Below are 23,667 nucleotides of genomic sequence, written 5' to 3' on the forward strand. Positions count from 1 at the left end.
AACTTTTCCAGCTTTTTAATACAATTTACGGATTGTAAACATTTATGCTGGTTATAAAAATAGTGTAGGCAGTTTTTTTCTTAAATGTAAACTGCAACACTTCAGAATGTTTCATATTCAAAATGTATTTTTTCTTGAATATTAGAGAAAAATATGGACAAATTTTTTATTAGTAATTTTAGGATAAAAGTTATTGTTGATAAAAAAAATTGTTCCAAATTAAATTTGGAATCTGTCTACAATTTGAATGGATTTAACATCTGATTATTGAGTTTTAAATGTTGAAGAATGTTTTAGTAGAAACAATTTTTTTTATAAAATTATTAATCAAAAAGTTAGGGAGACACACATTTTAAAAAATGTTTATGAAACATTCACATTCTACTAACATGTTTAATAATTTCATTTTTAATTAAATCATTGTCTTAATAGCAACATCAAATAATGCACAAACGTGACTAATTCATTTATCACTTACATCATCTCATAAATTATCAATACAAGCTAAAAAATTTATGTACACTTCGGCAGCTATGTACCACTATTATAGTAATGGCTACAGTTGCTTGAAAATACTAAAGAAAGAAAATTTATGCTAAAATCAAAATGGCTTCACAGAATCCATTCCATAAATAGGGACCGACAATAATGTAAAAAGTGCAGGATCATAAAGATTGTTTTCTGGCTCGATTCAAATTCACGATTCTAAACTTTTTAATCTTATATTTCAACCCAATTTAGAAATTCTTTTGTCTGGCATAAATATTCAAAGTCCACTACGAAGTGCTCTTTGTATGACATCTATTATTGGTATTTCTACATCCATGATTTTTCTTATTTCTTCATTTCTTATTCTATGCTTTCCCCTTACGATACAAGATACAAGCCTGAGGATCATTTTGTATGTAATCGAAATACCAATACATTTGCACAACTTCCAGTCTCTCAGCACCTGAAGAACGTTGAAACATCTATTTGTGTTAGACCTTTTGTTCAATCTTTATTACCTATTCCAATTTTTGATAGTTTTCATATAGCACATCTCAGCTTTGTTATGAGTACATCGTCATATGCTTATTATTTATGCTAAAATCGAAATGGTTTCACGGAATCCATTCTAAAGATAGGGACCGACAATATAATAAAAAGTGCACTATCATAAATATCGTTTTCTGGTTAAATTCAGATTAACGATTCACTACAATCTATGAACTTTTTAATCTCACCTCTGCTTAGAAATTTTTTTACCTGGCATACATATTCAGTCCACTATGAAGCGCTCTTTGTATGACGTTTATTATTGTAATTTCTACACTCATGATTTCTCTTATTTTTCGTTTCTTATTCTATGCTTTTCCCTTACGATACAAGATGCAAGTCTGATGATCATTTTGTATGTAATCGAAATACCTATACATAAGCATAACTTCCAGTCTCTCAGCACTTAAAGAGCGTCTTAGTCCTTTTGTTAAATCTTTATTTCCTATTCCAATTTTTTATAGTTTTCATATAACATGTCTCAGTTTTGTTACGAGTACATTGTAATACTTTAATTAAATCGACGAACAAAACGAAATTGTATGCACTTAATAATCTAGATTGTATTTGGAATTAACAAACATCTAGTGAAACACTAGTTTAGTAATAGCATAAAAATATTAAATCATTTGGAATACCAATAAGCTTTTTGAAAAAATAAATTTTCTATCTGCTTATAAAATCCACTGTGATCACAATTACTAATTTGTTATTTTTGTTCTCTCCTTTCATCCTTATAACAATATTTTCCCATAAATTATGTTTAATTTTTATCATTATTTGCTCACCACATTATTTTTGCTTCAACGTTTCTTTTGAATTTCGATAAATTGGTATATTTAAAACATTTAGTATCATTAGTGTTACCAATTCCACATCCCAATATACCTGAACAGCACGAGCCTTGGTGTCCTCTGGGTAAGAAAGTAATATGCATGGCTTTTGACATACCTAATGTTAAATGGTTATTAATATTTTTCTCATTAAACACTCACAGCTTAAGAATTCAAAATTCATTTATTGAATTTTTCTTCATATTAAAATTTGTTATCACTTTATTTGTACCAACAGTTACAATTAAATATGTTTCTCATAGATACGAAGAAATGTTGAATGTTTAATCAGTATATTACCGTCAAATATCAAAGAAGAACTCTATACCAAAAATAAATACTACAGTAGTAAAGTTTTCATAGAATCAGAACCCGTTTTGGATTATTCGAATAGAATCGACCCTGTTTGCATTTATTCCTAATAGCGTTAGTGTAGAGGTCTCTTTCTTCAGTAGTAATTTTATATTTCTTGAACATTATTTTGAAAAATATATTTTAAGATCTCACTTGCCTCTGGTAATAACTATTGGGCAAAAAGTCAATAGCCCTTAATAGAATAAGTGTAACATTGATTCCTAGCCCATGTTAAAAGAAAGTAAGAGGGATTTCTCATAAATGGAAGTGACTAATAAACAGAATTTAAAAAATAACTAGAACAAACTAAGTATTAGAATGAAAAGTAAACCTCATGTCTTCTATCCATTTGGCAAAGCTGTAAAGGATTCGAAACTTGGGATTATGATGCCTTTTTCTAAAAAAAAAACATGCTCTGCATATGAACAACTAGATAATGTTTTCTACTATGAAGAAATGATAATTTCGTTATGCCGGGTACAGACCAAGAAGACAAAACGACGAAATTGATTTTTGTCTTGTTTCCAAATACGGAGACACACCGGAGCAATAACCACTAAGTAGGAGACACACCTTTTGTTGTTTTTAGTATGTACTGAAGTATGGATGGATTTTTTCAGTAAATTTGACATCTGGAATGATTTTCACTACTTATTCTAATCATTGTATCGAAAATCTGTACTGGCACCAAAAAGCGCAAGTCAAAGTAAATCATGGTCTAACTGAGCAAGTTTGGATTCGCAGAGGAGTACGTCAAGGTTGTATATTGTCGCCGCTCCTGTTTAATATATACTCTGAAGCCATCTTTCGAGAGTCACTTGAAGATAGAGACATTGTGATCAAAGTTAATGGAGTCTGGGTCAACAACATACGTTACGCCGATGACACAGTACTGATTACAGTTAATATAGATGACCTACAACAACTAATTAATATAGCAGACGGACATAGCCAAAACATGGGATTACATCAACATCAAAAAAACTAAATTCATGATTATAACTAGAGAAGCGAATACATTTAGCAAATCTAGAGAAACATATAATGGAAAACCTATAGAACGGGTAGAAAAATTTAAATATCTAGGAACATGGCTCTATGAGGAATGGTCGTCGGACGGTGAAATAAAATGCCGAATTGAACAAGCTCGAAGTACATTCATAAAATTTAAAAATGTATTTACATGTACCGACTTTGATCTTGATCTTAGACTGCGACTTGTGCGGTGCTACGTTTGGTCAGTGCTTCTTTACGGGATGGAGGGTTGGACCCTTAAGGTGAAAAACATCAACAAATTAGAGGCATTCGAAATGTGGGTATATCGTAGAATCCTGAAGATACCATGGACTGCCAAAGTGAGAAATGAGGATATTCTCAGGCGTATCAATAAAGACCGTGAACTCTTTAACATCGTGAAGAAACGAAAGATTGCATATCTTGGCCATATAATGCGAGGCCATAAATATCAGTTCCTTCAGCTGATAGTCGAGGGCAAGATTGAAGGTAAGAGAGGATTGGGACGGAAGAGGATGTCATGGTTGCGGAACGTGAGGTAGTGGACGGGTATACAAGATATTCAGACATTGATCCGTACCGCTAGAGATAAAGAAGCCATGAAAAATTTGGTCGCGAACATCCATTAATGGATAAGCATTAAAAAAAGAAGAAGATTCTAATCACCTAATTGATTTAATAAGTATTTTGTGGAATATTTTCTAATTTTTTAGGCTTGGCCTGATTGAAAACCGGTTTCGTTTCATTTTTTCATCATTTAAATAATAGGAAACAAAGATATAATAACTGGCGGCTAGCAATAAATCTTCTTCTTCTTACAACATCTATCTTTGTGGTGATTTGTCCATCTCAATTTTGTTTTCACTAAATGTCTTAACATTTGTTGTATTTTCACCCTACACCGTACACTAGACTTCTTGAGTATATTTTTTTGAATATACTGAATTTTTAAATGTTTTAAACTTTATATGAGTGTTTTTTGAGATTCTCTACTATTTATTATAATAAGGTATGGAAAGGCTGTTAATTTCAATTTTATGTTTTTTCTAACTATATTTTTAGCATGGTTATGGTAACTAAACAAAAAAATCATAATTTTTCATTGGGTTTTCAGTTTCTTATTTTTCCTTTGTTCATAAGTAGGTGTAGAATTTTTTATTTGTTTTTCATATTATATGCCTTTTTGCAAAGTTTTGTTTTGATTGTTTGCACACTAACATTTTTCAACTATTCTAATTTTTTAACTTAATATTTTTTTATTTAAGAAATAATTAACTTACAATAATAATTATTAGTTCGTATAGTTGAAAATTGTTACTGAAAATTTGCACATTTTAGATCTAAATAGTTGGAATTTTGCTTATTTTGTTTTGTTTTTTTCTCTTTTCCTCTACCAAATTCCTATAACCTTTATCCTCAATTTCAAAAACTATCTCTTATACTTCATACCCCTTAATCAAATATCTGATTCCTAATCCACAATTTTTTTTGAAACTTTCGTTTCTCTTTCACTCCAATTTTCTAACTACAAATCCATCTTTACAACCTAACACCAAAACAACCATTCTCCTTATCTCCTTTATGTCTCACACACACGCAAATAGCCAAAGGACGCACAAACATAGAGCTGCGCGAGCAATTCATCTTAGCGGACGGGGTTTCGCAAACTATGACGGCGTTCAAGCCCAAAACGTCTGCGTCTAGTCCCGCATCTGGTTCTTCGGCATCTTCACTACGCACACCTCAGGGTCCCATTACGAAGGTATAGCACTCCCAAAAAAAAAAAAATTAAATGCTCAAAAAACTACCATCATCTCCAAATAAGTTGACTGAATGACATCATCCTTAAAAATAAGTGTATATTATGAATTATTTTCTTGAAAGTGGATTGAAATGTTTCCATAATTTCCCTTCATTCAACTACGACATTGAACCACTCACTCTTTGACTTGTTCTAGCTGGTTATTAGTATAGAAGCAGTATAGGAAAAAGTTCAGGAAAGTGTACATCGAATTCATAAAAATTCGACTTCTTAACTTGATGAAAATTGTTAGTTATGTAATTTTCTAAATATATTATCCACTAGATCCATAAATAAATCATCGATTTTTTTTATTGTTCTTAATTTACCAAAGCCATGGAGTCACCAATATATTGTTTGGTTAACACTTGCTAAATAGTTAATAAATTATTGTCCAGTTGTACAGATCTTTTAGCACATCAATTAATAAGTCCTCGGAACAATAACAAACAAGATTCTTAACCAAATTTTGTTATTCATCAAGATATATTCCTCAACTTGCTTCTGTTTCAACTATGATTTGGAAATTTTTTTCGAGTCTCCAATAGTCGCTGAGAACCAGATCTGAAGAATATGATGTTTGCAAAGGCACTTCAAAGTTAAGTTATTTGATAATGGTTTTTATGTGACCAGGTGCATTGTCTTTTGGTGAAAGAGAATTTGTTTATGAAACCCGTTTTCTACAATTTCAGTTGTCCAATAATAGTTATATAGTAATAGTCACTATTAATTATTTATTACTTTTCAAAAATTTTGTGTATTCAGATTTTTTATTTTTATCCCCTTCGGGTTATTTCACCAGATTCAATCTACTCAGATGACGATCGTATTGATTCAAGTGAAACAAAGTTATATAGTCACATATCAATGCATAAAATCATTTTTATTCTGACTAAATAGCTCCAAAAACTTCCAAGGTATATCTTCGTGATTTTTACTATGTCCCTCAATCACTATTTACAGTTTTCCATATTTTTAGGACTTTCTATATTTTCGGATGTAACCTCTTTTAGAACGTTATAATTATTGAACGTTCATGTTCAAATTCCGCATACCAATACCAAAAAAAAATACTTGAACAACATACTTTTCCATCATGAAAAAAAATATTAAAATATTAGGTTAATACATACTATTAGTGAGAATGAGCTAAAAATTTGCCAAATGTCCATTGAAAGATGCATAAGAATATAATTTATGATGGCCTCTACCCCTTAGACTACACTGATTGTTTCTAATATTTTTTTGAAATTTGAAATAAAATTTAAAAACATATTGGTGGTACTATTTATTGGTTTTATATTTTGTGAGAGTTCTGTATACCTAAACTTGATATTCCTCAATCATTTGTTCCTTATTATCACATTCTGACAAGCAGCTAAATACTGTATCTAAAAATGCAATGCAAATAGTTTCAGAGTCTGATGTCAATATAATTAGAGATGATGGTTTATATAATATGGTTTTTGGTATAGTTATTAGTAATATTGAAGAAATACATCTTAAGATGATTCTTTTATACTATATATAGTATCAAGACGAAAATAATAAATTAGCAAAAAATACTGTGCACCAAGAAACATATATAGTAATTTGGTAAGTGCTGATTGAGGCATGCAATATTCTAACAATTATGAAGATATGTTTCGAAATAAAATCATCAAATGTTGAAAAAATGAGATAAATAGTGTCAGATGTATTTCTTCTAAGCTTTCAGCTTGAAATTAGTATTTTATACATAGGTCTTCAGTAGTTTTTAAGCACGTAGATAAAAAGGTAAGAACAGCATGCTTTTCATTCTTTGCACGGAAATCATCGTAGATCTCTGTCGATCATTTGGTAAGTAGGTATTCAAATTCTTTATAATTTTTGGTAATATTTATAAATCTAGTAGGCGTTGATGTTTATAAAGAAATTTAGAGCAGGTTTGAGTATTTGAGTGTCTTATATATGTATGTATATATATATGTATATATATATGTATATGTATATATATATATATATATATATATATATATATATATATATATATGTATATATATATATATATAAAAGGTCCAATTTTCTTGTTGAGTTTGATCAATAATATTAATATTCTTTATTTAAAAATTATTTTATATTTTGATCGGTTTAAATTTGATTTCACAAACAACTTGATATAACTGTGCTTGGTATGTCATTAAAGAATTATTAAATAATTTACACCTTGAATCTGCTTCCTTAAATATTATGGGAACAACTCGCTTAAGAGACATTGGGGTGAAATTTAAAGGCATTGTAGTAAATAAACACGGAAGTTAATGTCGGGAAATACATGAATATTGTTCTTGTTTTCATTTTGAGTTTATTTAGCGTTTTATCATTTTGACATTCTTTCACATTTTGCACACTATCACAACCTATTAGTTTTATTTGTTTTTGCTTTCACGTGTTGTTTCACCATCTTATTTTCAACATACTCAACTTTTTCATTTCTATATTTTATCCCCTTGTAAATTTTAGACTGGATGAATATTATTGACGTTTGAATATTTGAACATTTTGTAATTGCTATTTTTATTTTATAAATCACTATGTACATAATTCATTTTTATTATATTTTTCAGAATAATAAGTAACATAAATTGTAATTAAAAAATGTTCATAATTATTCATATATAAAAATTAAGTAATTTTTTGAAAAAAGTGGTTTTCTCAAGTTACAATTGGATCTTTCGTGTTAATTCTATGGTTAAGAAAAAAATTACATATATAAGTAAATTTGTTTGAAGAAAAATTTTCATCAAAACTATGGACTTGGAAAATTAAATTTCATTACTTTTTGAATTAAGGTCCAATTCAACTAGAGAAATAGAAAACATGAATTAAGAATTTAATGAGAAAACAGTACTATATTTAAAAAAAAAAATTATTTTCATAATTGATAATCATGTCAATGTAATATTTCTATATTTATGAATATATTATCTTTATTATTAAAAATATTTTAAAATGAAATAGATTTTTATATGATTGATATTTTGAAAAATAAAGTACTTTTTTCCATTTCTTTCAAATATACTGTTAATTTTCACTTTTATTTTATTCTTTTCACATATCTACTTACATATACACCTATAGATATTGCTCTTATGTATATCATCTAAATTCTTTAGTTCCACAACAAATAATCAAATTTGATATACATACGAGGCACAAATGTATCAAAAAGTATCAATTGACATTTCAAAAAATTAATATTTTATGCAATACTCCACTTCCCCAAACTGATTGGATTATATGTGCTACCTATCTGAGGGCTATGCGACTTACCCTTTGTGGCTTTAAGAACTGTGTAAATACCAGAGTCTGTTGATCGATAGCCTAGTACTACAGAGGAGGTGTTCGACTTTTTCCTTTGGTTCCTTGCAGTAACCGCAAAAGTTGTAGGAAGTTTTGCCGATCTTCTTCATTTGGTAATTCACCAGGCAATGTCCAGTGAGTATACCAGTAACTTTCATTGGCTCTTTTATGGAGCCAGTTGAGATAATTAGAAATAAATTTCTTCAGTTGCTTCAGTTTTGAGGTGTTATCCCATGTGTCTGATTTCTTTTTGTCATCACACCTTTGTACTATATGGCTTCTTGAAAAACTTATCAGTTTGTGGTCCTATGACCACTTGGGTTGCGTTGTACGTAATGAGTTTGTTGCTGAAAAATAGAAGGTTTTGAGCCGAGTATAGAAGACCAATGAGCCTCGTGGGAGCGTAATTTCTGCATTTGCCCATTCCTGTTGACTTGGCTTCCCTGATCAAATAAATGGACACCTTACATTCTTTTAGAATGCTTAGATGCCGAGATAGGTCGCCGGGCTTTTTGTTCTGTTCCTACTTTACTGCTTCACTTCCTATAAACCCCAAAGGGAACAAGGTTTAAAGTACTTGTAGTGGTCTATGTATGAAAGCTGCATGTTGTGGTTTAGGGCCCATATTCCTCAGACCATACTAAAGCAGTTGTATAAAGCATTTCATGTTTTTCGACTTACTGCTTGCAGGTGTCTCCTAGTCAGTCTGAAGCCGACCTTCTTTAACCGATTAATAATATTTAATATTAACCTAGATTTTTAATTGTTAAGGAAATGATTTGCCCCATTTTAAAAATATAAATAGAAACTCATTATATATAAATTTGAATATTTAAAGTTTTTTCAGTGTAAATAAAATATATTGGTTTACTAAGTGAAATTAATTATAATTGGAAGTTTTTTAATCTTTTACACTGTATGATTTCAAGTCTAAAATAGAAAGAAGTATATAGTTTGGCAACATTGAGTATTTGTTGGACAATATCTTCCATACAAATAAAGATGTTGTATACATCCTATATTTTGGAATTATTTCTATATTATGATTAAAGAAGATTAAAGGCAAGGTAAAATTATATATTTGAGATCAGGAGAGTTTGCTAAAGAAATTTCATAATGAATGAAATTTATTTATGAAACTACTAACTTGGTTTGTGATTTTGGGTCTTATTACTGTATAAAAAAATGATACTTTTTGATAGAAAGGCTACAACTATCTAGTTTAGTGAGTAGTTCAATTACATTAAATTATAGTTATATGAACTAGATAGTATTCCAATAATTTACACATTTATCTTTTCACTGTTCTTTCTCAACTTGTCACGTGTGTACTATATTGAATATCTAGCTCACGAACACCTAGCGGAATTGATGCCTATTTTCGATCAAATCCGAGCTAGAGGAGATTGTGGAAATGCGTATCCCTTGCACGTGGGTTCCACCGCAGGCCCCACCTTACACATGGCCCACGTTAATCCTAACACCTGCTATTGGGTAATTCACGATTTTTTATATTTTTAGTCTATTTATTTTCTGGGTTTTCGCAAAATTGTTGATGACATTTATATCCCAAACAGCACCTAACTATTTTATATAGTTTTTCGGAATATAGTCTTTAAAAAATTAATATTGATTAAATAACTTTTTATTTGCAATTCTACAACAATAAATGTCATTTTTGTATATTAATGTTAAAAATAGGTAACTTTGCTAATTTATTCAGTAGATTAGTTAATGAGTCGTGAGTCATACTGAATGTTGTCTATTTCTGAGAGATAAAATTGAACTTTGATTTAAAATGATATTAAAGTTTTCAGTTTGGGATTAATATTTTGTTCAGAAACAATTTGACTCTAAACCTTTTAATTTTTCTTGTTTGTTAGTCTTGTACACCTCGCGGTGTGGTTGTCTTTTGGTGTAGTTTTGTCTATAGATTTAGCAAATTAAGATAACAATAACTTTGGACGTTTCAACAGTTTAAAAAAAAGTGTGAAATTTACATGGAACTTGATAATATTGTATATCCTGTCTTTCAATAACCCAAATTTTTATTTTTACCTTTTAAAATAGATTTGTTGAGTTATTACATAACTGAGCACAAATGAAAAACTGTTAGAACGTCTTAACTTTGTATAGCTTAGCATGAGCACGAGTGAGTTTATTCCAATCCTGTAAAATTTCACATAGTATTACCTATCATTACACCAACTATCCTATGGATTTAATTAAAATATGAACATACTTAAAGGTATAAACCAAATTATCCCCTGGTATGAATGTTGAGGTACCTTACATTAACAATAGTTTCTATTTTGTTTGGTACCTGATTTGATTGAATCCTGTTTAGTTGCTGTTATTGGCCCAGAAAAGGATCATCATAAGCTTTTGTATTTATCACAAGTACCGATGGTAGGTATTGAACAGGTTAGTAAAAATTTAACATAGACAATTTTTAAAATTAGTTCATATTTAAAAATTTACTGAATATTGATTTATTTAAATAAATAAACATTATTTTGGATTTTATAGCAGTATAATCAAAGGAAAGTATTTTTAAAATTAATGAATCACAAAATTGTTGAAAATCATAGTATTGATATAATCAAAGCAGCAATTTAATAAATTTATGTAAGGCTATTAACAAATTTTAATTCGCATTTTAGTTAGTTAGTAGTCGGTAGCCACACACTAAGTATTAATTGAATTTAATTTATTTATATACCAGTTCATTTTCTGATATTCATTAGTATCTCCAGAAGCATTATTAAATATTTTAAGTAAAAATTTTTATATCAAATTTGTAAACTAGAATGTATCGAACACATAATTTCATATGGTAAACTATAATGTATCCCAATTAATGTTTTGTTTCCAAGTTCATATATTAGTTCAAAATTTTTACGAAGTAAATCACAAGAAAAAACGTTAATATATTTTTAAGTATTAAACCATTGTTATTTAATAACAATACAATTTTCAACAATAACCTCAGTAAAATATTGAGTGACCACTCCAAATATATCTAATCCGCAGATTCACTTTTTGCCATAAACTATATTATTCAGCTTCTAATAGAGACAAGTTAATATTTTACAGTTTCTGTTGCCAAGTAGTAGGATTCTGTACATTTTTTGCAGCCTTTTTTGAAGACGCTGAAAATATAATCTATCCATTTGCAAATGATGTGATTTAATTCAAATTGAATGGAATGACCGATTGAGCTCATCTTATTGCATTCTAACTCAAATTATAAATTAAATAAAAATAAATAATAAGCTAAGCTGAGTTATTTCCGTCAAATAAAGGTTGGTGTTGAATCGTTAAGGGGGAAAGTAATTATCTTGATTCATCTGATTTGAGTAAAACTAAATGTACGAAGAAAACTCAGCTTTTTGCATAAAACAGAGGTTATGTTGAAAATGCTGACGAAATAAACGCTAAATTGTGGATGGCGGAAAAAACCTCGTACTTTTTTATTCTTTTCTAGAAAACTAACTACAAGAAGTGTAACTGTGGATCAGGTATTCTAAATATATTAAAAGACGGCTACTCATTATACAGTACTTCTCTAGTACGTTCTAAATATTTATGATTCCTAACTTGTCAAGTTTCTAATAATGTATAGATTTGCCTATACTCAAGTTGCGTTAGTATCAGGTGGGTAAATTGACGCAATTTTTGTAATCATATGACGGAGCATGTTTTGCACAAAAAACTTGCGGATTTAAAAAAATCATAATTGACTACTAGACACAGAGTGTACAGTTTACTTTCGCTTCTACAAATATTTGCTAAACGATGATCAAGTCAAATTCATTTGTCAAGTACTGTATAGTCTAAGTAAGATTAATCTGTCTATATATAGATACAACTATAGATTAAATTTTTTGTTTCGTTTTATAAATAATTATAATAGAAAAATAGGATGAATTTAAAAGAGTTTTGTAGTAAAATCCAAAATAATGATTTAGTTTTATAAACATACTTTAAAAATATCTTAGGTAATAGATAGTTAAATAAATCTTGTATTAAAAAACCCTTCAAAAGTTGATTAATAATTTTAACTCATCAAAATTAATAATCAAAACATTTCTATTGAAGATCATATTAACAAGTCCGGATCAGGTAAGCACAATATTGGTAAGTACCGAATTGAAAATGATGTAATATTCAATCTCCAAAAAAATAATATACAAGGAAAATATCGTTGTGTTATTTGATTGTAAAAATTTTACTCATTTATACTGACTGTGATATAAAGTATAATGTTTGGTTTCCTTTGATTCTTTTTCTATAAAAATTATTTCATAAAAAGAATTGGTAACGATATATTTTTTAAGTGAAAAGCCAGCACTCGAGTAGTGCCTGCAGTGGATCTTGATCTTCTGTAGGTTATAGTGTTCAGGAATGACGTGCCTTGGAAGCTGATTTCACATCCTTGTACATCTCCAAATTAAGATTCTTCGGTTTTCATAAACCACGTCTACCTGACGAGTAGATCTGGGCAGATGACCATCTACCAGTAGTATCAATAAAGCAGAGTCAAGTCAGCGGCCTTTCTATTATATTCTTTCTACTTCTAAGCTATCCAAGTTTCTGGTCAACTATGGATCACCTACACATCGAATTGTTGTATCCTGTATTGAGTCTAGCATATCTTCATCATCATCTTAGAAGTCAAGCTCCAGATATACAAGTAGTACTCTAATGATTGACGAATCTGAACCTTGTGGAGAATTAGAAGCTGTTGCGAGATCTTGAAGAGGGCTCCAAGTTTTTGTGAAGCTGTTTTAGCTATTTCGGTTAGGCGAATTTGCGATGTTGGTGTTATTTTATGTCCAGGCAGGATCAAATCAGGAGCCTTATTTGTAGAAACAGCAGTTTGGGTCTTTATTGCGTTAAACTCAATCAAACTGCTTTTATCCCAATCCAGAAGGTTTCAAGATCGGTATTTATGGTGGTGATCTGTTGTTGTCTACTGGAATCAACATCACTTACTGTCAAGTCATTACACTTATGATTCCTCTGTACTTTATATTTTTACTTCTATTTTAACTTGGAAAAATTGAGAATGTTTCCTACTCCTTTGCTATTTATATATCTCATAAACTATTTTTAGGTATATATAAATGAATTGATGATAAAAATCTTGTGTTCTTTTTTTTTTTGGAAATTGAATTATGATTTATCAAAAAATTCTAATAGTTTTCTCTTCTAATATTTGTGCAACAAATGAATGAATTTGCTTCCACTAAATTTAATTTGACTTGTATTCCGTCTGTTGTTCAAGTTTTATTTGTTTCACAGTAGAACCATCAAAATAATGATGCTTTAGTATATGCAAAATTAGAAGACGATACCTGCCAAAACAATTCTAATTGCTTAGTATTTGGAAATAATTATTTTATTTATTTCAGTAATTCGATGAATGCTTAATATTATAAAAAAAAACTAATTATTATTCAAAATACTTAATTCCAGATACATATGCTTGTATTAAAATATGTCTATAGGTTATGTGCCTTGTACTAACATTCTGTTTTTTATCAGGTACGGGAACGTTCTCAACGATCAGTGCCTATGGGAAGTCTACCACGAACGTCCAAATCATCTCTTTCAGCCGGCACACCGGACTCCCTCTCAGATAACGAAAGTTCAACATTCCGTACGCCCAGAAAGCCATCTTATAGGTCAACATTAACTCCAGGTGGTTCAAGAAGTAATTCGAGGCCACAGTCTAGGACAGGAAGTAGACCTGGAAGTAAACCACCATCTAGGCATGGATCTAACTTGTCTTTAGACAGTACAGGTGAGGAAAAGTACTAATTTTATGGCTGAATATCAAGTTTGTGATAATTGTATATACTAATAATTATTCCTTACAATATATTCCATTGAATGAAATTAATTTTAACTTAAAAAACTGGTCGTGCAACAAAATTAAAAAATATAAACTTTGTAGTGATTAATATGTGGATATCAAAAATAGTATGCTTTTTGTAAGACAAGTTACTAATGCCAAAAAGCAGTTTATTTCAGAGTGGGCTGATAACTGAATTTGATTTCAAAAAATGATTATTCAAATGAGAAAACAAGAAATAAGTTTTACACAAAATGATTCATTTCATTTATTCAATATTCACACGTTTCTAGATGACACTACACCATCAAGAATTCCAAGAAGAACACCAACATCTGGAAGAAGTTCGGCCCTCTCAACAACAAAAAGTATAAACGGGTCTAGTTCGAGACCAAGAACACCCAGTGGACTAATCTCGCCAGCGAGTCCTGTTGGAAGGTGAGTTCTTCATTTTTAAATTAATTTGGAAAGTAGTTAGAATTACATATAGAAACAATTAATCATTTAAACATTACAATTATTATATGTGCTCTATTTGTACAGCATATCAGATGTAGTGGTATTGAATTATAGATATTTTCATCTTCAATCATAATTTAACAAAACATTATCCTTGGGAAATAGTCCCTGGATTATTTCTACTTTAAGGCAATGGAAACCATTTTTTAGAAAAACAATATATTAGTTGATCATAATTAAGTTGGTTCAAAAGTTATACTGATATCCCTTTGGTGTGAATTTCTCCATAAAATTAAAAAGTGAGTTGATGTTTGAAATATATCACAGTTAATCAGTTACGAAATTACAATAGTAAAGCAACGTACATGTCAATTCAAATGTCAAATTTCTTCTTCTATTGCAGAAACTCAGTTGTGTTCTGATTATTAGTGTCACACCTCTTAATTACCCAATCTACGTTATAATTATTTCTCGAAAATGGTACAAACATTGTACTAACTTTACCACAATATTTTCAATTGTATAAACAGGGCCACATTTTTTAATTAATTTTTCCTATAATTTGAAGATTTCCTTTGAACTGAATAAGTCTTCAAAGTTAGGAAATAATTATTAATTTATTTAATCAACAGTAGTCTATGCTATTAAATATTCAATAACATGAAACGACTGATATTTTTAACGGATTATGTTATGAAATAAATTTCATCATGTGGTAGATGATAGAAGTAACCAATTAGAATTCCACAACAAAAATTATTCACTTTTAATGTATTAATATGTTTTAGTATCATATTAGTAAGCTTGGGGTGTGCTATCATAAATAAATATTTTTACTTACCGAAAAATGCTATTTTTATTGTGGAATTATCATGAATCAATCTAAACAATTAACTTATTTGGGCATGTTGTCCTATAACCTAATTAGATCATCGGGAATACCCAGAGCATCGAGTATACCTACCTTAACAGGAATATCTACCCCAAGGTAAAAACAATTAAAAAGAATCAAACTTATAACTCAAAATCATGGTGTGGTGTGAAAGTAAATTTATAAAAGGGTGTAATGGGCTTTCTCTTAAATGTTTTCAAGCTATATTGAATGATTTATTTTGATGAATTGATATGAATTATTAGAAAAAATGAACTTTTTATATAAACTCTAAATACAAAGTGTGTTCAAAAAGAAAGTTATTTCAAATTCGATTGGTTTGGAAAGTACGATTATAATTTTTTATTATTATGTTAGTATATATACCCATGAAGTATGATGGAATTTTCAGTTATATTTATTGGTTAATGTAGTAGCCATTAAGGTTAGATGTTCACCGATTTACACTTGTTAAAAGAAAATAATAGCAAATACCTATAGCGAGGCCACTATGAATAAAATAAGAGTTTACGAGTGGTATAAGATGGTCTTAAATACGTTGAAGTTGACTAATTCCCTGGACACCCCAACACAGCAACAATTGACGAAAACATACAAGAAATTGTTATCAACGGTTAATAAAGATTATTATTTATTATAATTATATAAATTCATACAATAATACATTCCAATCTCTATATTCCCCAGATATAGCCTCAAGGACATTTTTGCTATCAGTTTATGAAAATACATAGCTAAAAGAGCTAAAGGCTATTTTAAAGATCGATTTGTTTCGAGAACTGAAAAAAATAAAAATTAGACATATATTTTTTCTAAAAAATTACCGTTTTTGAACACACTTTTATCAAATTTTATAATAACAATATGTTATTAATCATAGATTTGTGAAGTTGGTTACCTGAAAGACATTTTCTGAAACCCCTTTATTAACATTAACATTGATGATTATTTAATTAAAGAATAATTCATTCAACGGAGTTTGTTAACATTTCTGTGATTGAATTTAAGATTTGATTAGTTTTGGGTGGAGGTAGCGACAACTCTATACAAGCATTCTTTCTTAGAAAATGTACTCTTGCAGACGAAAAACCCCAGAACCATCGGGATATTCATTTAGACTGAAAAGTCGACAAGGGAATGATACAAATTAGTAAGGAACTGTTAAATTCAAATATATTGGTACCGAGGTGTTAACAATGAATATAAAAATATCACCTAACTAATTTTTTTATTCAATTAATCAATTAGTAAAAAGTATTTATTTAACAAATGATAAATTATTGAGACTGGATTCATTTTATCTAAACAGTAGTATCTCGTTATTTTTAAATAATTAATATCTAACAGACTAATAATAATGTAATTCTGACTAGGATTACATTTACAAAATACAGTTCTTCCTATTTTAAACTTGAAGCAATTCATAATAAAAGTTGCTTTACAATGATGAGTCCCTATTAGAATATCTAGAGGATAATGTTTTATTGAGATATTGCGATTTATTATAGTTTCAGTGTTATTAATATTTTTTCAAATATCAGTAAATTTTCTACAAATATGTTTTATATCGTATAATATTCCTTGTACTATAACTCCAAAGCCTTGAATTCTACAGTTCTTGTGAATATTAGTAATATGTTATCCCCTATGAAACTATATTTTTCACATACAGGAAATAGCGCATTGTATGGAAAATTGAATATTTCAAATTAATGTAACACAAGTATTTATTTTCCCTCTACATGAAATACTTATAACTGCCTCTCGGAATAATGAGAAAGCTCATATTAAGAATTGTTATATTTGACCAACGGCTCTAGAATAAAAAAAGAAGTAGTGTTGAATAAATTCTAGAGGGATAATGTAGGTTATAGAAATAAAAAAAAACTATGTGAACTTCAATATAGGTTTGTTCTCGTTAACGGCACTGGAACTGTATTGAACTGGACCAGTGCAGGCCAGTTAATGAGTGTATAGAATTAGTTCGATCGGATACAAAAAAAGATATAATGCAAAGAGCAATGGAGTATTTGTTGATTGTTGTATTTGAGGTTATTTGATGTGATTCAGGCCTTGTAGTATTAACAATAATGGAAAACTATTTAATACTTTAAATAAACGATTTAATACTTTTGATATTTTACATTCGTCCGATGACGTAGTGCCACCGTTTCCTGATTACACTCATTCAATTGCACTGGCTGAACTGACTCTAGACCCAGTGCAAGCAGTATTGTGAACTCGGTGAACTAGTTCTCTTGCACTACTACTAAGAACAGACACTCGATGGTCTTGCTACAAAGAACGCTTTAGTGTACACTTCCTGAACTAGTTCTGCCAGTACAGCTATCAAGAACAAACCTTATATTTTATAAATTATATAGCATCAAAATGATTATGTGGGGATATTTTTAAATAAGGTATTTTCGGCAGTTTTTAACAATATATAAAATATTGAGCGATCGGGAAGTGATATAAATCATTTAAAAACATAAAACCCTCTGCTTTTACAGTTTCTCTATGCCAATTCGTTAATCAACATGCAATAAACATATACCTATATACTAAAATATATCACCTACATAATATATTTGCATTATTGAGTTTTAACTATATGTAATAATTACAAAAGGTCTCGCATACCGATATATAAAGGAAAAAGTGAAGAAATTGACCCTGATTCGCCCTCTACTTCAAGTTCTTGCTCCATGACTTTTTCTTCTGGGTAATTTATTGTTTTAACAGCATGCTTTAAGTTGTTCGTGTTTTTAGGTTTTAAAACATTTTATCAGTAATAAAACAAGCTTTTGTTTATGATTATATTTATTTCCAAATAAATTCAATTCAAAAATCATTTCAATTAAAATATAATCTAAAATAAAATATAATCTAAAATAAAAAAAATTACTGTTTATGTTATTTGCAAAATGGGAATGTATTCTGTTTTTAGTAATTTCACCTTTGATCAGTTTTTTTTATGAAAATGATTTTATAAACCTGAGTACTATAAGTATAATAAAATATAACTAAATCTATATTAGTTTAATCAATTACAATGTTTATTATCACTAACTAACTTTACTAACTTTTACCGGTTTATCTTAGTTTCTGAAGATAATTTGATTAACACGAGCATCATACAGTGTAATCATAATTGTTTATACAGTTGAAGGAAACAGTTTATTAAGTGGGAATATCAGGAAAAATTTCAGAAATTCTACTAAAATCAGGATGTACTTATTAACATTTTGCAAGTAATTCAAGTAATTGAGATCGAAATCATCGAACCCCTTCGAATGAAGCTACTTGCTTTTAATTATTCTTTTAAATTGAATGTGTGACTAACTTATTGTTTTCTATGCTTTACTAACAAAACAGAAAATCGTCATCAAGTAGAACAAGAATTCCACGACTTATTAGGTAACATGTTACATATTCGAAATAAGGTGTCATTATCCCTATATTAAGACAAAGTTGCATGTTTGTAGCACAGTAAATACTATATACACAAGTATAACTTGTACCAGTATGTTTATAAATTGAAAACAGTAACATAGTTGAAGAAATAGTTATTTATTCAACAGGTGCGTGAAATGGCCTTTACACACGAATTGTATACAATATTTATTCTACTGGCGAAAATTTTATTAAAACACAGAAGTTTAATGGTAATTTTCATTATAAAACATATACATTTATTAATATGTGGAACATTTTAATCAAGAGCTGAGAACAAATTAAGAAAACAATATACGAATTTGTGTTATTAAATTTGTTAATTCTTCCCTTCGACATGTATGAATGTCACCTAAAAATAGTAGAAGAATAAGGAATGGTGACTTGAATCTGGGACCTCCCGCTCGTGAGCCTCGTACTTTAGCCACTACACTTCGGGGACCTTAATAATACGTTTTTTACACAATACTGCTTGAAGTATGTTTCTTCATTCACTAGTAGATAAAAATATTTACATTCACTACATTTTAAATTAGTAAATAAAAACATAAAGCTTTTTAGCTGCATTATCATTCAGTACGGTAGGGTACATATTTTTCTTCTAAAATGTGTCTCTCTTCTGTGTTTTATAATTATTTAATAAGCTCTAAATTATGTTACTGTTGATAAAATTAAGGTTTTTTAGATATTTTTATAATAATGAAAATTGCATGGCTCGTAAGTCTGATATTTTGCTTTGATTGTATGTACAGTATTTTATCAGAAATATTAAATGTTACGTCTAAAAAATTTCAAATATATTGTGAAGATGCTGCTTTTGTAACAAACATAGAAAATTTGACCTTCTAGAATTTCAAAAAATTGCTAAATCCTGGATTCATTTCAAATTACTTGAGGGTTCATTAGACACTGACTAGGAATAAATATATATTCAATAAATATAGATGATACAAGTAAAAAGAATTAATTAGATAAATGACTTATAGTACTTCAATAATCTTAATATTTCTGATAGCTACACATCGTTTTAATTTTATTTTTGCGTAACAATTTTAACAAAAACTAACTTGCTTGTATGTTTGATTTTTTTGAAAGGAGCGCAAGTTCAAGCAAAGTAAAACAAGTGACAATAGGCGTTGCCCCAACGCTAAGGACAGCCTCTAGGTAATGCATTAACATTTTTTATAATAATTTGTTGTGTATGCACGAATTGTATGTAATTGCATTTTTTGTATGATTTTTTATATTTTCCCTACAAGTACTCATATTAACTAAAACCGTTTCAATGCCTGGTTAATTTCCGCACCTCAACCTCTGATGAACCGGTTCCCCAGCCAAATGGCCGACGATAGGAAATAACGCAGCCGCAGCTGTTCCCGCCTGTACCCTTTTAAATTTAAAATAAACAAGAAACATTTTCAACAATCAAAACAAATGAATAAAATTTTCCAAAAAATAAAAAAGAATTAAGTAAAATTCCGTTTTCACTTACAAGCTCTCTTTTCATTTTCTTCTAGCCAAAAATCCTAAATCTCCACTTTCTCTCCTCCAAAAGTTAGCAAACACAGCCCCACGCAACCACCACAACCCCAGCCCTGCAGAGGAGCAATTGCTATATCAAGGCCCACTCCAACAAACCGTCCTCCAAACTTAACGTAATCTAATCTAATCTAACCTAACCTAACCAAATTCTATCCAACGAATCTCGCTCTCTCTCTCTTTCCTCAACCTCTAATAAATTTTTCCAAGATATACAGTTTCACAAACAGGATGACGAGAAACCTCTGTAGATGTTATCTCCATCTAATTTAATTTACTTCTATCCGAAAGTTCTTTCTCTTTTATGAGTAGCAGTTTTTTGAGATATGCTCAACAGCACTATCTTCAAAAGACGCTAGCTTCTTTAAGATGATGAAGATAAATTATTTGGATGTATCTGTAGTTTTGCGTTTGGTAGATTTCCCGTACATATGTTTAGTTGATTTTTATATAAAACTGCAATATTATATAAGAGGCACATCCAGTTTGCTGAAGGAGCAAATGATAGTATTTAAAGTTAAAATAAAAAAAAAAACAAAAAAATAAGTACAATCGTCTCTTTAGAAAAGCATATAACAGAAGTTACAAATAAAATGACAATTGGTATAATATCAATAAAATAACTTATTTCCATAAGATTTATCCATAAACTAAGTTGGAATTTTTGGAACCGTTGGTGATATTTATACTGAACATACTATTTACACTACCATTACACCAACAATCACAATTACACTGAAGGTAAACTCAGTCTCTGAAGACGATAAGTTGGTTATCGAAACGTGCGCCAGACAGTGTAATTATGAGTGTTGGTGTAGTGGTAGTGTAAACAGTGTGTTCAGAATGTCTATCAAGTTTAAGGTTCAAATGTAATGTAATGTCTGATCTTTTTTCAATACTGCATTAAAATTTCTTTGAAATAAGGTCGCTATTACGAGTATATTATTAAAACGACAATCTAAAAGAAAGGAGCTATCAATTGCTAAGCATTGAAACGGCCATTTTTACTAGAATTAATTACTCTATATATCTTTAACTTCTTAATAAAACTGTAGTTCACAAAAAATTCTTTGAACTATTATTTTGCTCCACGTAGATTGTACCCCCATTTATTCAAAAATACATATTTTAAATTTTAAGAATTAAGAAATTAATGAAACTTGTATATTTTTATTGTTTAGAACAAGAACACCGTCAGGTTCCAATACTCCCGTTCATCCAGACCAACAAACAGCAGTCTCAAAATTACTGAAACGTCCTACAAGTGGAACAGAAACTCCCACCGGCCAAACCCGAAGGAAACCAACTTCAATTTCCGATCGGGAACCATTTAGGTTATAATTTACTCTCTTTAACTATTCCAGAAAAAAATAATAAAATAAAAACTTAAATGACTGACATGTTATGTTAAGAAGCTGAAAAATGTTCATATTTTTGTATAAATGTAAAATATTTACTTTAATTTTTTGTTTGACAAAGTCAAACCTTTGTTGAAGAAAAGATATGGTTGGAATTTTTTGGTATAAAAAGTTTAACAGCACTCTTTACTAAAATAATTAGTTTTTAAGTCAAAAAAGAGGATTTATTTATTTTTTCTGTAATATGAAAATTTCAATTTTTTAAGTTGCCATATCTATAAGAATAAAATTGAGTGATGAGGTATGTTTTTGTGATTTGGAGTAACTATTGTGTATTGGTAAATTAATTTATATATTGGCAAAAGGGACCATTTTTTTAAATTTCTTTTTTAAGGTTTACTAATTTTTCTAACCTGCTTTATTGATTTTATTTTTATTAATACCCTTAAAGCCAAACACTGCATACTACTCTTTCATATATAATACGAGAAGAGAGTGTGATTACCACTTTTCCATGTTTACCTCTTGTAATCGCCAGTACAAGGGGTAAACATATTGTAACTTATTTATATGTAACGCTTTTGTATTATTTAACTACGATTCTTGTTATTTAATAAAAACCTAAATTTTTATTATTACTATTTTAGTTTTATTACTTTTTTTCAAATCCAACACCCTTTTCAATGATTGAACTTAAAATCAAAACGTCGGAAGTATTGTATTTTTTTGTATCGTGTGATATTTTGATTGAACCGTCGAAACTTGACTTTGAGAAAGATTCGTTCAGAAACTCGAGTTTTGTGCATTTACAGTGGATCGAGTGACAGAGTGACAGAGTGGCAGATGCTTAGTCGCTTTCTTTCGTTCCGCCATATTCATTACCCTAACTTACTCAAACGTGACCAAATTTGATTGAGTAAAAATTGATATTGTACTGTTAGCATAAAATATTTGTATAAATTACCAAAGTGTTATGCTCCTGTATGTGAATATAAGAATGGAGTTAATTTGAAGATGTGCTAGTTTCCAAGGAATCCAAACAGAATCGTGGAGAATAAATTGTGTACAACTTTGTGGAAAATATCCTAAATGGACTCCTGGAGATTCAGCTGCTGTATGCGGGTTTAAAAATGAAAATATGATGATACTGTACTATGTTATCTTTTATTTTTTACTTGATGTCCAATATTGAAAGAACTTATTTTTTATAGCTTCATTTTGATAGTTATCAAAGGAGGAAAGTCAGAGTAGATAATTAGAAGAAAATGAAAAGTAACGCTCTTCCTACTATATTTTCAAAACAAATTAGTGATACTACCGGTGATTTAGTTTAGTGACATAATTGAAAAAGAAAATATTATTTTTACTTCTAGTTTTTATATTTATTCAACAAAATCAATATTTTTAAAAATAAATTTTTACCATTTTACAATTTTTATTTGTAATACTTTTGATTTTTCATACAATTATTTTATTATTGTATTTGGGATTTACTTTTATAAAAATAAAATTTTTCAATAAAAATGATTAGTTTTCACAGGAATTATCATTTTATCCGACTACTCCAAATTCCCTGAATAACAAAATTTTCGGATGAAACAATTTATGTGCCAAAAACTGCATCATTATTTCTAAACAAATAATTTTAGACATGTGGCACACGTTTTTAAAAAAATATTCAAAAATTAAATCTTTTGAGTTCTCTCAATTGGCTAATTGAC

The 23,667-nt window shown here is 29.2% G+C and overlaps 1 protein-coding gene across 50 annotated transcripts in view; it reads left to right on the plus strand.

The window, feature by feature from the left end:
- LOC130901316 (microtubule-actin cross-linking factor 1) overlaps positions 1-22,584 on the plus strand; it is a 289,073-nt gene extending 266,489 nt beyond the window's left edge. For 27 of the 50 annotated variants that reach the window (XM_057812591.1, XM_057812578.1, XM_057812587.1 and 24 more), the window contains 7 exons: positions 4,844-5,001; positions 13,933-14,191; positions 14,536-14,680; positions 18,226-18,318; positions 18,972-19,013; positions 20,145-20,213; positions 21,770-22,584. In XM_057812591.1, the coding sequence (XP_057668574.1) occupies positions 4,844-5,001; positions 13,933-14,191; positions 14,536-14,680; positions 18,226-18,318; positions 18,972-19,013; positions 20,145-20,213; positions 21,770-21,929 (926 nt within the window). In that variant the 3' untranslated portion in view covers positions 21,930-22,584. Of the gene's footprint in view, positions 1-4,843; positions 5,002-9,730; positions 9,877-13,932; positions 14,192-14,535; positions 14,681-15,629; positions 15,690-16,674; positions 16,744-18,225; positions 18,319-18,971; positions 19,014-20,144; positions 20,214-21,769 lie in introns of all 50 variants that reach the window. The other 23 variants (XM_057812572.1, XM_057812582.1, XM_057812599.1 and 20 more) reach the window with 13 other exon arrangements.
- The last annotated feature ends 1,083 nt before the right edge of the window (positions 22,585-23,667 follow it).

The sequence above is a fragment of the Diorhabda carinulata genome, chromosome X (assembly GCF_026250575.1).
Source record: "Diorhabda carinulata isolate Delta chromosome X, icDioCari1.1, whole genome shotgun sequence".
Classification (NCBI taxonomy): domain Eukaryota; kingdom Metazoa; phylum Arthropoda; class Insecta; order Coleoptera; family Chrysomelidae; genus Diorhabda; species Diorhabda carinulata.